General features: G+C 67.2%; 1 protein-coding gene across 2 annotated transcripts; it reads left to right on the top strand.

Annotated features, from left to right (window-relative positions):
- Positions 1–561: 561 nt before the first annotated feature.
- Positions 562–12,047, top strand: ESPN (espin). Of its 2 annotated transcripts, XM_062507686.1 has the most exons (15): positions 562–855; positions 1,651–1,844; positions 4,078–4,264; positions 4,365–4,547; positions 4,631–4,762; positions 4,864–5,083; positions 5,171–5,433; positions 6,975–7,136; positions 7,214–7,388; positions 7,676–7,702; positions 8,930–9,075; positions 9,163–9,444; positions 11,478–11,557; positions 11,638–11,649; positions 11,744–12,047. In XM_062507686.1, exons 1-15 carry the CDS (start codon positions 562–564, stop codon positions 11,889–11,891), a joined length of 2,505 nt encoding a protein of 834 aa, XP_062363670.1. In that variant the 3' UTR covers positions 11,892–12,047. The 2 variants fall into 2 exon arrangements, with proteins under 2 accessions (XP_062363670.1, XP_062363671.1); XM_062507687.1 differs by lacking the exon at positions 7,676–7,702.
- The last annotated feature ends 575 nt before the right edge of the window (positions 12,048–12,622 follow it).

The raw sequence follows: 12,622 nt of genomic DNA, 5'->3' as shown, positions 1-12,622 counted from the left end.
TGCCCAGCCCTCCGGCGCTGCCCCGCCTGCCATTCATAAAAAACCACTTTGCCGAGTGGCGGCCGGGACAGGGACAAGTGCAAGTCCGGGTGCAGCCGTCAGCCCAGCGCCTCCCGTTCTGCCTGCGCTGCTACGACCGGCAGCGCACGTGGGGGCAGCCGGAGGAGCCCATCTTTGCTGCGCCTCTCGCCTGGGCGGGCGGCGGGAGGGGACACCCGTGGGGCCGCTGCCCAAGGCCGCGGACAGCGGCGCCGGCAGCCGCGTGAGGTCCGCTTTTGGCTCCACCCGGACTTGCACCTGTCCCGGTCCTGGTCCCGGCAGCCATTCGGCAAAGCGCAGCTACCCCAGCTGAGGCCGGGGGGAGCGGTGTGGGGGTCCTGAGCGGCGGGCAAGCGCCGCGCCGTCGGGCGGGGCGGGCGGAGGGGCGGCCCCGGGGGAGGGAGAGGTGGAGCCGGCGGGGCCGGGGGCCAGCGGGGCGGGAGCGCCGCGCAGTGCCAAGCGGCGGCCGGGGCCGCCGGGGCCGGGGCCGCCGCCGGGGCCGGGGCCGGGGCCGCCACCGGGATGGCGCTGGAGCGGGCGCTGCAGGCGGCGCGACAGGGCGACGTGGAGGCGCTGCGGGGGCTGCGGGCGGCCGGGCTACTGCGGCCGGGGCTGCGGGACGCTCTGGGCGCGTCCCCCGCGCACCACGCTGCCCGGGCCGGCCGCCTCGCCTGCCTCCGGTACCTGGCGGCCGAGGCCGCGCTCCGAGGGGACGCGCGGGCGCGAAACGGGGCCACGCCGGCCCACGACGCCGCCGCCACCGGCAACCTCGCCTGTCTCCAGTGGCTGCTCACGCAGGGGGGCTGCGGCGTGCAGGTGCGAAAGGGGGCGCGGGGGCGGCGGAGGGTCCCTCGGTGGCTCGGGCGGCCGGGGAGGCGTTCCGCGGTCCCGTGTGGGTGGCTGTGGCCGCGGGGAGACGGTCACGCGTGGTGCTCCCAACTCTGCCGACTGCGAGCCGGGGTCCGTCCTAGCCGGCGCGGGCAGGGCCCCGCCTTGCCTAGCGGGCGGCATCCGACGGATTCGGAGAGTCCCCGGCATCCCGGAGGGGCTCAGCCGCGAGGGTAGTACATATTGCTCGTGGCTGCCGCCCCCTCCCAGGGTTACACAACGGCGGGACCGGGGAGGTAAGCGGCTTGCCCCGGGGCCGGCCGAGAGTTAAAGACATGTGACGGCCGAAGGAAGAGGAGGCGGCGGCAGGGCTGTGAGCGGAGATTAATCGGGAAGGAAGGGGTCAGCACGCATCGGCGACCTCCTGGCCAGGGGCCAGCCCTACCCGCGCCCCACCGAGCGTGGAGGGCGGACTGGCCGGCGGCACAGCGGGCCCAGCGGCAAGTTCCCGCGCTCAGAGGTTCCGCGGCCGGTAGAACAACGAGGGCATTGTGCTGCACTCACTGTGGCGGAGGGCAGACACGCTGGTCCCACTGTTCTTCCAATGTCCTGTGCTCCTGCTCCAGACCCGCTCCTTACGGACAGGAACCCCACCCTGGCCACCCCACCCGCCCGGAACCAGCTTCGGGCTGGGGGATGCCCCACGGCTGCCTGCTGTCCCCAGCCCCCTTGCCGGAAGGGCTTGGTCCTTGACACTGACAGCCGTCCCACTTCCTCCTGCAGGACACAGACAACTCTGGTGCCACCATCCTACACCTGGCAGCCCGCTTCGGTCACCATGAGGTGATCGACTGGCTCCTCCGCTTTGGAGGCAGCGACCCCACGGCAGCCACCAACACGGGAGCACTGCCCGTCCACTACGCCGCGGTGAAAGGGGATTTCCCTTCCCTGCGACTCCTCTTGGGACACTGCCCCAGGTAACGGCCCCCACTGCTGGCAGCGAGACAGGGTTTGCCGGAAGCTTGGCACCCACCAGCAGGAGAGGGGCTAGTGGGAGAACAGGTTGCCTGCTGTGGCCCCAACCCTCCCTCCAGCCACTGGGCAAGGTGCCAGTACTGGGGACAAATGCTGCAGCCACCCTGATCCCCCAGCTCCAAGGGCAACACGGCCACGTTATCAGGCTGGGTAGACAGCTGCACCTTCTTTATGGCCCAGAAAGAAAGGGCGAGGAGAAGAGGGGTGAGCGCTGGCAGAAATATTGTCACTGGCCGCTGAGTCGGCTCCTGGCGCAGGGCGATAACACAGCCGCCTTTGTCCGCCCTCTGTTATGTAAATGGATTAGGCTGACCGCCGAGGAGAGGCTGCTCCCCGCGCCGGAGACGACCTTTCCACTTGCCCAGGTCCGTGGGCATTGCTGGACATGGCAGCCTCTCTCAGACGGCTCCGTCGTGGCAGCACCCCTGCTTTTCCCCCTGAGCAGTACCTGGGGCTAGGCTGGTCCCCGGGTTACGTGGCATAGCAGCCCACGGGGCCCACGATGCCGAGCCTCGCCACGAGGCTTCAGCAGGCGATTAGGTGGCCGCTAATCCGATTTCCTGTGGTGGGCAGAGGCCACTAGAAATAACCCACAGACCCGGCCAAAGCAGAGCAGGGGGTATGTGCTGTTGCTCCGCATTGTCCCTGAAAGTCTCCAGGGTTGTGGATGAGAGGGACTGCACAGCTTTCCCACATCCAGGTAGTCCTGAGGCAGCAGGATGTGAAGCAGCACTAGGTGTCTCTCCGTCGCTGGGTGCCACAGCACCAGAGCCCTGCATCCTTTTCTCCAGGCAGGGTCACAGAGATCCCTAGATCACGTCGAACTTACTGCCCAGAGCTGTCCCATTCCCAGTTCTTTATCTCCTTGCCCCAGGTGTGCCATTTTAGCCTTGAGCGTTTCTGGGATTAACCCCTGTAGCCCGAGCCCAGCCCCAAACCAGTCACTGCTCCTGCTCGATGCTCACTGTGTCAGTCCAGGTGTGGCACGGCACTTGCATTGCCTTTCACGCTGCTTGCCGGGGTTGCTCCACTGCTGTCACCGCCTTCCCCCTGAATTATTTACTGCTGGCCCTGCTCCCAGTCCTGCGCCTGCCCGGAGGCTCCGTTACAGCTCCGAAATCCAATCCCTGGTACCGCTGCAGGATGCTGGCTCTCCCAGCCCACCTTCGCACCGGTCTGTGGGGCCACCCCCGGCAGCCGGTGGCCCAGCATGGGGTCTCAGCCATCTGGCAAAGCAGTTTACTGGTGCTGCCCAAGGGTCTTAACCCCTTCCCAATCACTGAGAAATGGGAATCAGGGCTGACCCTGTGCCTGCGCTCCCTCTGTCCCCTGCACCCCAGCCTGCGGCTGCCTCAAGCCCCAGCCCCTACTAGGGGACCACAGAGGATTCTGCCAGCCTGGCAATGCTGGATCGTGGGGCAGGCACTCAGTGGCACAGCACGCAAGGCACAGCGGGAAGGGAGTGGTGGCCACAGCCCGTCTCACAGTTACAGGGATCAATTATTAAGGGCCTGCGATCGTTGCGATAACAGAGCAGAGTATTTATTGCTCTTCCTTTTTTAAATATTCAACAGGTTTTTTTATGGAGCACTTAATAAAACAGCTTCCTGTGGGGTCGGGAGGCAGGATGCAGGATGTGGAATACAGAATATGGGTCTAAGGGGGATGTGGGGTAAAAGATGTGGGATTGAGGATTTGGGTTGCACGATTTGGGATACACAATTCAGAACGAGAGACACAAGGATGCTAAGGCCTTTTGGGGCAGTGAGGGGACACTGGTGTGCAGCAGCTGGGCTGGGCAGCACCATGGTGCAGGTTGGCCTTTCCCTGCCGGCTCCACGGCCGGTGCTGTGTAAGCAGCTTACTTTAAAATACGACTATATTGCAGTGTCCAAAAACAGCCGGAGGAAGGAGCTTAGCCTAAGCAGGCTGATTAACTTAGTGACCTCCCGCTGCAGCTGCAGCCACCACCAGAGCACTGGGACCTGTGGGAAGGCGTGGGACAGACAGGTCTCAGCCCTGGCACTGCCCTGCCTGCCTGCAGCTGTATCCCCTGCACCTGCCCACGTTCCTTGTGTCCCACAAGCCCCCATATCCCTGTATCCTGCCTGACCCCTGTCCCAGCCCTGGCAGTAGCAGTGGCCACAGGTGACGGGCGCTGTGCCCCGCTTTCAGTACACTGAGTGCCCAGACCAAGACGGGGGCCACCCCACTGTACCTCGCCTGCCAGGAAGGCCACCTGGAGATCATCCAGTACCTGGTGCAGGATTGTGGGGCTGACCCCCACGCGCGCGCCTATGACGGCATGACCCCTCTGCACGCTGCCGCCCAGATGGGCCACAACACTGTCATCGTATGGCTGGTAAGTGCTGTCCAGGCACAGCGTGGCACGGAGTGGTGGCACAGTGCAGTGGCACAGCACAGGGCGCAGAGCCCAGTGCTCAGCCTGCCTGCCCACACAGATGAGCTTCACAACGGTGAGCCTGTCAGAGAGGGACGCCGAGGGGGCCACGGCCATGCACTTCGCTGCCAGCCGCGGCCACGCCAAGGTACTGAGCTGGCTGCTGCTGCACGGCGGGGAGATCACTGCCGACGGCTGGGGTGGCACACCGCTGCATGATGCTGCCGAGAATGGCGAGCTGGAGGTGGGTGCTGGTGGCCAACAGGGTGTCAGGGCGAGGGGGGGGCCCTTCCCTCCAGCCCTGCCATGCACCCCCACTCTCCCCAGTGCTGCCAGATCCTGGTGGTGAACGGTGCCGACCTCAGCATCCGTGACCAGGATGGCTACACAGCAGCCGACCTTGCCGACTACAACGGCCACAGCCACTGCGCCCAGTACCTGCGCACCGTGGAGAACATGGTATGGTGGTGCCCGGGCACAAGGGCATGGGGAACACACAGGGAGCACACACAGCCTCCCCACCCCTGCCCTGCTGCCTGACCCCAAAGCTGTGCCAGCAGAGCGTGGAGCACCGTGTGCTGTCACGAGACCCCTCGGCAGATGGGGAATGCCGACAGCCCGACTCGGGCATGTCATCGCCCAACACCACGGCATCAGTGCCCCAGGCGCGCTTCGAGGTGGGCTCCCCTGCCAGCACCCTCTCCAACTACGACTCCTGCCACTCCAGCCAGTCAAGCACCGGGGAGAAGAGGGGCGGCCCCCCAGGGGCCCCTGCCGCCCGTGAGTGCGGGGCCAGGGGGCACAGGGCAGGGGGTGCAGGTCCAGCCCCACCTGACCCCCTGCCCTGCGCAGGGGTGCCTGAGCCAGCGCTGGCGGATATGCAAGCGTACATGGACATGCTGGACCCCGAGATGCGGCCACGGGGCAGGGGCCCCACGGGCGAGGGTCCCCCGCCGCCACCACCCCCTGCCTTCCCCCCGCCACCGCCCCCACCCCCCACCACCCGGCCACCCCCTCCACCCCCCGGCTACCCTGCACCTGCACCCCCCGCTGCCCCCCACACCGCTGACATCTACGTGCGGGCCAAGAACAACCTGCGGCATGTGGAGAGCCAGGCGCTGCGCCGAGAGGTACGGCCTCATGCATCGTGTTTCCTGCACCATGCCCCATACACAGCTCAAGGGACATACCACCCGGGAGGGACATGCCACTGGTCACTTCTCCCCTTTGAGGAGTTGTTGCCTGCACTGGGAGGGGACAGTTGCAGCTGGAGGCCACATGCCTGCAAAGCTGGCATGCACTGGGGCAGGGGGTGAGGTTCAACCAGCAGCGAGGATGCAGCAGCTGGGGCCAGTGATGCTCTGGTGGCTCCACGGCACTGAGTGGGCCCACTCCACTGCTGCACCGGCTGGGACAGCTGGCAGCATCATGCCATGGCAGCCGCGCCCGTGCGGGTGGTGATGCCACCGGCACCATGCCGAGCTGGGCGTGGGCAGCTGCGCAGGTGGTAACCTGAGCGGCCGGCTCCGGTGTCACCCGCGCCACAGGTGTCGGGTGGCACAGTCAGCGCTGCCAGGAGCTGAGAGGGCTCAGCCAGGCGTGCACAGGTAAGAGGGGTGCAGCCCTCCATGGCGGGCTGGGGGGGCATAGGAATGCAGTAGTTTTGGGGCCACCCTGACCCCCTACCATGGCTCTCACCACCTCAGTGGGGACAGGATTCTGGGAAGGTCAGGATGCTGAAAGAGCCCAGTGCTCTGGGAGACGGGGCACGTGGGGTGGGGGTCTCGGCAGAGCAAGCGTGTGCTAGGCACGTGGCGGGCTCTGGACCCCACAGTGCTGGTTGTGCACGGCTTTGGCTCTTTAGTACTTACCGGAGTAAAGAGCTGCCTTGGGGAGGTGTGGGCGTGTGGTAGAGCGGTGCCACACTGGTGTGGGTGCCCCATGGAATGGGGTTTGTCAGCATGGACCCTTGCTCCAGACAGGGGCTGGGACTGCCGCAGTGGGAGCCAGGCTTGGTTCAACTCCCATGGCAGCCAGAGTAGGAAGCACCAAGCTGACGTTTGTTGACTTAGCTGGGGCTGGCGGCGGCGGTGGTGAGCACCCGGCCTCACCGTGAAAATGCCATGGGTGGAGGTGGCGTACGGGGAAATGCAAATAACGGGGCCCCCAGCAAGGGGAGCAGAGCTATGCCACGGTGGCACCCCAAACCCAGGGAGCAGGCACAGCCCCTGCAGCACAGCACTCAGCAGCACAACTCGCAAAGCCGCTGTGGAATGCGCCGGGGTGAGCTGAGGCTGCGCTGCTTGAGAGCCCTGTTCAGAGGGAGGTTTGGAACTGGGCCCCAGCCCTGCGCGGGATAAGCTTCCGGTAATCCGCGGGGCTGGGGCTCGCCACTCCTGTTCCCAGGGGGTTATCTCGGGAGAGGCTTGGACAGGATCCTGGGCACAGGCTATGGGGTCACAGTGCCAGGCACTGATGCCGCACACTGCCACCATGGCACGCAGCCCATGGTAGAGCCGTTTCCCGAATAGACCCCAGGGCATCCACCTGTTGTCCGTCCAGCTCTGCATCTGCCCCAAAGCAAATCGCTGACACAGTCATACTCCACGGCGGCCCTTGTGCCACGGTCACAGTCGGGCACGGCAGTGCTGAGGTGGGCTCCCCATTGCAGCTGGCATCGCGTGACAGCAGTCCCGAGGGCCTGCGCCGGGCCGACTCCAGCAGGCGGTCAAGGAATTTCGGCAAGCAGCCGAGCACCGGTGACTACTACAAGCACCTGGGGCACGTCGTGGCCGAGCAGCCAGGCCCCCAGCGAATGGCGCACACCGAGGAGGTGAGCCCCGCGCCGCGAGCCTGTGCACATCTTAGTGGCACCGGCACCGAGCAACGCCTGACCACGCTCTCTTCCAGGCATCACCCATCTCGGCGGACACCATGAGCAATGGCGAGAGCAAACCTGGTGCCGAGCTGCCGCCTCCGCCTCCGCCCCCACCACTGCCCGACACCGGCTGCCCGACACCCCCACCGCCTCCTCCGCTCGTCGAGACTCCCGCCGGACCCCGCCGCTCCTCCTCCTCTACGGGAAGTAAGTGGCAGGGTGCCGGGTGGGCACGGGGAGTGATCCTGGGCACTGTCCCATTGGCTGCACTGTGGCATTGACCTCTTTGGCTCGTCTCCTCCCGCGGCACTTCGGCCGCGCGGCTCCTGACAGCCTTTCTGTCCTTCTCTCCTCCGGTGTCGGCGCGGGGGCCCCCACGCCCGCTCGCCCCTGCCTGCTCTCACTGCTGGCCGCTTCTCTTCTCTCTTGTCTCGCGGTGGCCAAATCCTTCCTCTGCCGCGTGCCCCGCGCCGCCTCTCTGCTTCTCTCCCTAGGAGGAAAGGCGCTCAGGCAGATGAAGAGTAAGTACCGCGGTCCCACGCTCCTCCCTGCTCAGGGGGTGCCCTGGCACGGGGCACAGCTGGAGGGGCCTGTGCTGCGGCCGCGGGGCATCGACGGCCGCTGCGGCTGTCACCTGCCCGCGGCGCTCCGGGCCCTCGCTGCGCGTCGCCGGCCGGCGGTGCCACGCGGGAGGCCAAGCGCTGGTGCGGGGCTGCCGAAGCCTCCAGGCAGGGCTGGCAGGGCTGGGCAGGCAGTCGGGCCCCGCGGCCCCGCGGCCCCGCACACAGAGAGCCTTTGTTCGCGCTCAGCCGGCCGGCGTGACCCCGCCACGTGAGCGCACCGGCCGCTCCCCCGCCGCTGACTTGCAGCCGGCGGGCTTGGCCGCTGCTCGGCGCCCGCTTTATTAGAGCCGGCTCCCGGGAGCGGGGGGTCTCAGCCGGCGCTGGATGGCAGCGCGAGCGTCCCGCTGGGCCCTCAGCACCCGCAGCCCTCTGGCTCCAGCGTGGCGCAGCCCAGCGAAGCGAGCTGCGGGCGCCCGCCGCGGGGAGGGGGCTTTGCAGTGGCACGGTACCATGGGCCGTTAGGGACTCACGCATGGCTGGCACGGACGGTGGGTGCTCGCGAGGCGGGTGGCGTGAGCAGTGGGAAGAGCATCCCCGGGATACCGGTGCCACGCAGCCCTTTGGGCACCGGGCTGGCAGGGAGTCTGGCTCGGGCTGTCGGTGCATCGCTGCCGGGAGCTGCCAGGGGAGTGTTAAGGGCCGTCCTGCAGTGGCAGGGCTGCCACCGGCCGTGGAGCCATCCCTCCAGAGGCACACTTCTGTTGCAGCGTAGTGCCTAGCGGGCATGGAGTGGCATTCGGGGTTGGGGCCGGGCTGGGACATTTGCAGCTGAGTGTTGGGGTGCTGGGATGCTGCTGCAGCGGGGTGTCATGGACCCTGTAAGCTGCTGTTGGAGTGCTGGTCTTATGGATCTGTGGAGCTGGGGTGCCAGGTTGTTGAGTGCTGCGGGGTAGCTCTACTGGGGTCTGATGGACCCAGGAGTTCGGTGATGTGCTGTTCCTGTGGACCAGTGAGCTGAATGTCTGGATGGTTGCTTCAGGGGCATTGCAGGGGCTCCTGGATGTCGGGGAGGGGGCAATCAGCCAGCCACCCATCCAGCCCTCTACCCTGCAAGCTAATGGGAGATTCACAGGGGCAGGGAGATGGTGCTGGTGGGGTACTTACTGCCCCTCCTGCTCCCTTCAGGCACCAAGTCCTTCAACATGATGTCCCCCACCGGCGACAACTCGGAGCTGCTAGCCGAGATCAAAGCTGGGAAGAGCCTCAAGCCAACGCCACAGAGCAAAGGCTTCACCACCGTCTTCTCCGGCAGCGGCCAGGCAGGGGCCAACGTAGGTGGTGATGAGGGTCAGGGGACCTGTGGTACCGCGCAGCACAGCACGGCAAGTGCCCACCGCCCTCCCTCCCTCCTTCCACAGGCAGAGTCGCCAGTGTCCTCCCCATCACCCACCAGGACGCCCACCCCACCGGCCACCCCCGAGGCTGCTGGGCCACCACGCTGCCTGGCGGGGAGCTCACCAGAGCCAGTGCTGAACGGAAGCTCACCGGTGCCGGCAGCAGGCGCTGGGGCAGCGGTGGAGGTGGAGGCGCTGGTGCCGAGCCAGGACGAGCAGGGTCGGCCCATCCCCGAGTGGAAGCGGCAGGTGATGGTTCGCAAGCTTCAACTCCGCATGCAGGAGGAAGAGGAGCAGCGGCGCAAGGTAGGGGAGTGGTCCCGCGCCCTGCGGCGGCGAGCGCGGTGCGGGCATGGCCCATGCAGCTCAGGACCTGGCGAGATGGCGTGCGTGGCATTGCCTCTGACTCCAAATCGGTCTAGGGACCACCCTACCTGCATGCAGGGGAGTCATACCCCGGGGATCCCACACACGGCGGCAGCGGCTCAAGGTGCGTGCGGCATGGCCTCAAGAGCCCCTTTGCCCTCTTTTCCGCCGCAGCCTGGGAGCCGCTCGCCGCCCCTGTGCCGGCGTGGGCCACCTGCCCGCGGGGGCATACCGGGACCCGCCAGGCAGCCGATGTGGGAGGAGGACATGCAGCACCTGGAGAGGCAGCTGGGGAGCCTGCGGGTGATGCACGAGGCGCAGCCGCTTCCAGGGGGGCCGGAGGAGGAGCTGCCGCCACTCGTGCCGCTCTGCACCCCGCCGGCACCCCGGCGCTTCGCCCTCGCCCACGAGGACGCGCCTGCCCGTGGCAGCCAGTCCCCCATGCTGCCGAGGAGCGCGGCCTCACCACCAGCCACCCTGAGCGGCCGCGAGGGCCCCGGGGCGGGGGGGACAGTGGATAGCCCCGGTGCCCAGCACGATGCCCGGCGCGAGATCCTGGGCTGCGGTGTCTCTGTCCGCAGCCTCAAGGCCAACTACGAGGGGCCAGGGGGGCGCCCTGCACCTCCCCCCAGGGTCACTAAGTGTAAGCGGGTGCAGCCCCCTGGTAGTACCCGCCGGCCCATCCTGGAGGAGGAATACGGGGATGGGGCACTGCGACGGAGCAGGCCAGCGCTGCCAGAACCTAGCAGCCCACATGAACGCACCAAGGGGTGCAAGGAGCGCGCCGTCTTCCTCTTCCTGGAGCACTGGAAGAAGCGGGCACTCGCGGCGGTGCCTGGGGAGGAGCGGCCGCGGAGGCTGGGGAGGCGGCGACCGGCAGCGGGGCGGCTGCTGGCCCGCTGGAGGAGTGTCGCCCGCCGTGTCCCAGGGCGTCAGATCCGGCGGCTGAGCCGCACCGCGGTGCTGTACTGGCCCCAACACTTCCTGCCCCACGTCGGCGGCTCACCCATGACCCATGACAGCCTCCCGCTCGACCTCTTCATGCTGGGCTACTTCCAGCTGCTGGAGATGCCCCTCAGCCCCGAGGAGCGGCGCTTCCGCCACCTCCTCTGCTACGAGATGTTTGACCGCCTGGGCAGCCACAGCTGGCACCGCGTCCGCAGTTTCCACCGCACCGTGCTGGAGCAGGTCGAGGCTGGCCACCGCCACTGGCTTGACGGCTTTGAGGACCTCGTGAAGGAGTTTTTTGAGGATGACCCTGTGACAGTGGTGGAGAGCCTGCCAGAGACCCCCACCATGGCCCCGGAAGGGCAGGGGGCAGCAGTGCCAGTGCCAGAGCTGGGAGAGTTCAGCGAGGAGGACGTCTGCCGCTTCATTGACCGCAGCTTCTCCTTCTGGAAGGAGAAGGAGGCAGAGATGTTTGACACCTGAGTCCGGCAGGATGCTGCAGGCTGTGCCAGTGGTGTGGCGTGGAGTGGGGCGGTAGCAAGCTCAGGGGACAGCTGTGGGCTGGTGCCCGGGTGTGCTCGCCTGCCTCTGTGTCTCGTGGTGCAGCTCAGCTTTGCAGAAGGCTGGGTGTCGTTCTGCGCGGCCCCGGGCCGAGGTTGCAGTGTGTGCCGCTTGCCGTGGCTGTGTGTTGTGTGGGAGGAGCAGCGGCGGGGCTGCGCTCCCCTCTGGTGTGGTGTTTGCGGTGCCGGGGCAGCGTGGGCCCCCGCGTGTCATGCAATAAAGCTGTGGTGTGCTGCAAGGGTTGGCCACGCCACGGGCTCCTTCCTCCTCCCTGCGCCGGCGGAAGGCGGGCAGCGAGGGGCGCGTCGGCGAGCCATGTGCTGGTGACCCTCACCAGTACCGTGCCAAGGAGGGCGGCTGCCAGAAGGATGCGGTGCCGCGCACCAGGATGATGCTGCGGCCCCATGGTGCCGGCAGTGAGGGTGGGCTCCCGGCAGTGCCGGTAACACGGCTGTCTGTTGCAGGAGAAAGAAGAGGAGGAGCGCCTGGCCAGTATGCCGGCCTGGAGGAGGGACATCCTGCGCAAGAAGCTGGAGGAAGAGAGGTGAGCCAGGGTCGGGGGATGCCGCACAGCCGGTCACTCCCGCGGCTCTGCTAACCCCACTCTTCCCTTTGCCTTTGCAGGGAGCAGAAACGGTGAGTGCCGCAAGCCCCTTCCCCGGGTGGGCGGGCACGGCGGCTCCCGCGGCTCTGGTGACCGCGGCGCCCTGTGCCCTCTGCTGATAAGCAGGAAAGAGCAGGAGAAGCTGAAGCGGGAGGAGGAGGAGAAGGAGAAGGAGCAGTCGGAAAAGCTAAGGACTCTCGGGTACGATGAGACAAAGCTGGCGCCCTGGCAGCGACAGATCATCCTCAAGAAGGGGGACATAGCCAAGCACTAGCCACGCCACACAGCATCCTGGCTCTTCGCAGCAGGAGGAGGCTGGCAGGTCCTCCCATGGACCGCGACAGGCTTCGGCACCCTCCTCCTGCCGTGGATGGCCACATAGCCCAACCTAGAGAAGCACCGCCCCCCCCCCCAGCCCCAGGCACCCGTAGCCCCCCACCTCACCCCCACATCCCGCTGCCGCCAGCCCACCCTGTGCTGCCAGTTGCAAAGCGAGCTGCCGCGGCGTGGGACGCACGGCTCCCTGCGCACTGCCCGGCTCGGCTGCTCCGGCTGGGCTCGCCGCACGCCCCGCTGGCACTACTCGCCCTTGCAACGTGCTCGCCCTCACTCCTGTCCCTCCAGAGCCGCTCAAGGCCAGCTTCCGGCTCACCTCTGCCCAGACCGCCTGCCTTTCCAGCGATTAAAACGATAAACCCCGCCAGCAGTGCCCCGCGCCTTCCTGGGGCTTGCCCACACCATCCCCCACCCGCACCACCCTCGCCGACAGCGGTGCCCCCCTCACCACCATCACCACAATCACCCCCAAACACCCACATCGCCTGCATCTCTACCAGCACCCACGGTGCCTGTCAACTGTGGTGGCCACATCACCAGTGGTGGTCCTGAGGCCAGCACTGCCCTGGTACCTGGCCGATGAAACCTTGCAAAGAAGTGCCAGGGCTGGCGGATGGAGAACACACCATTTATTGGGGAGGGGGAAGGAGCGCCCAGCAGCGGGCAGCC

The sequence above is a fragment of the Cinclus cinclus genome, chromosome 23 (assembly GCF_963662255.1).
Source record: "Cinclus cinclus chromosome 23, bCinCin1.1, whole genome shotgun sequence".
Classification (NCBI taxonomy): domain Eukaryota; kingdom Metazoa; phylum Chordata; class Aves; order Passeriformes; family Cinclidae; genus Cinclus; species Cinclus cinclus.
The sequence above is the reverse complement of the archived record's forward strand: the minus strand, read 5'-3'. Positions and strand labels throughout refer to the sequence as shown.

Bases quoted from the DNA above. Each gene is read 5' to 3' on its own strand.
- ESPN (XM_062507686.1), top strand. From the start codon at position 562: ATGGCGCTGGAGCGGGCGCTGCAGGCGGCGCGACAGGGCGACGTGGAG. The intron at 7,137-7,213 runs GTGAGCCCCGCG...GCTCTCTTCCAG, and splicing joins GAATGGCGCACACCGAGGAG to GCATCACCCATCTCGGCGGA. The intron at 7,389-7,675 runs GTAAGTGGCAGG...TTCTCTCCCTAG, and splicing joins CTCCTCCTCCTCTACGGGAA to GAGGAAAGGCGCTCAGGCAG.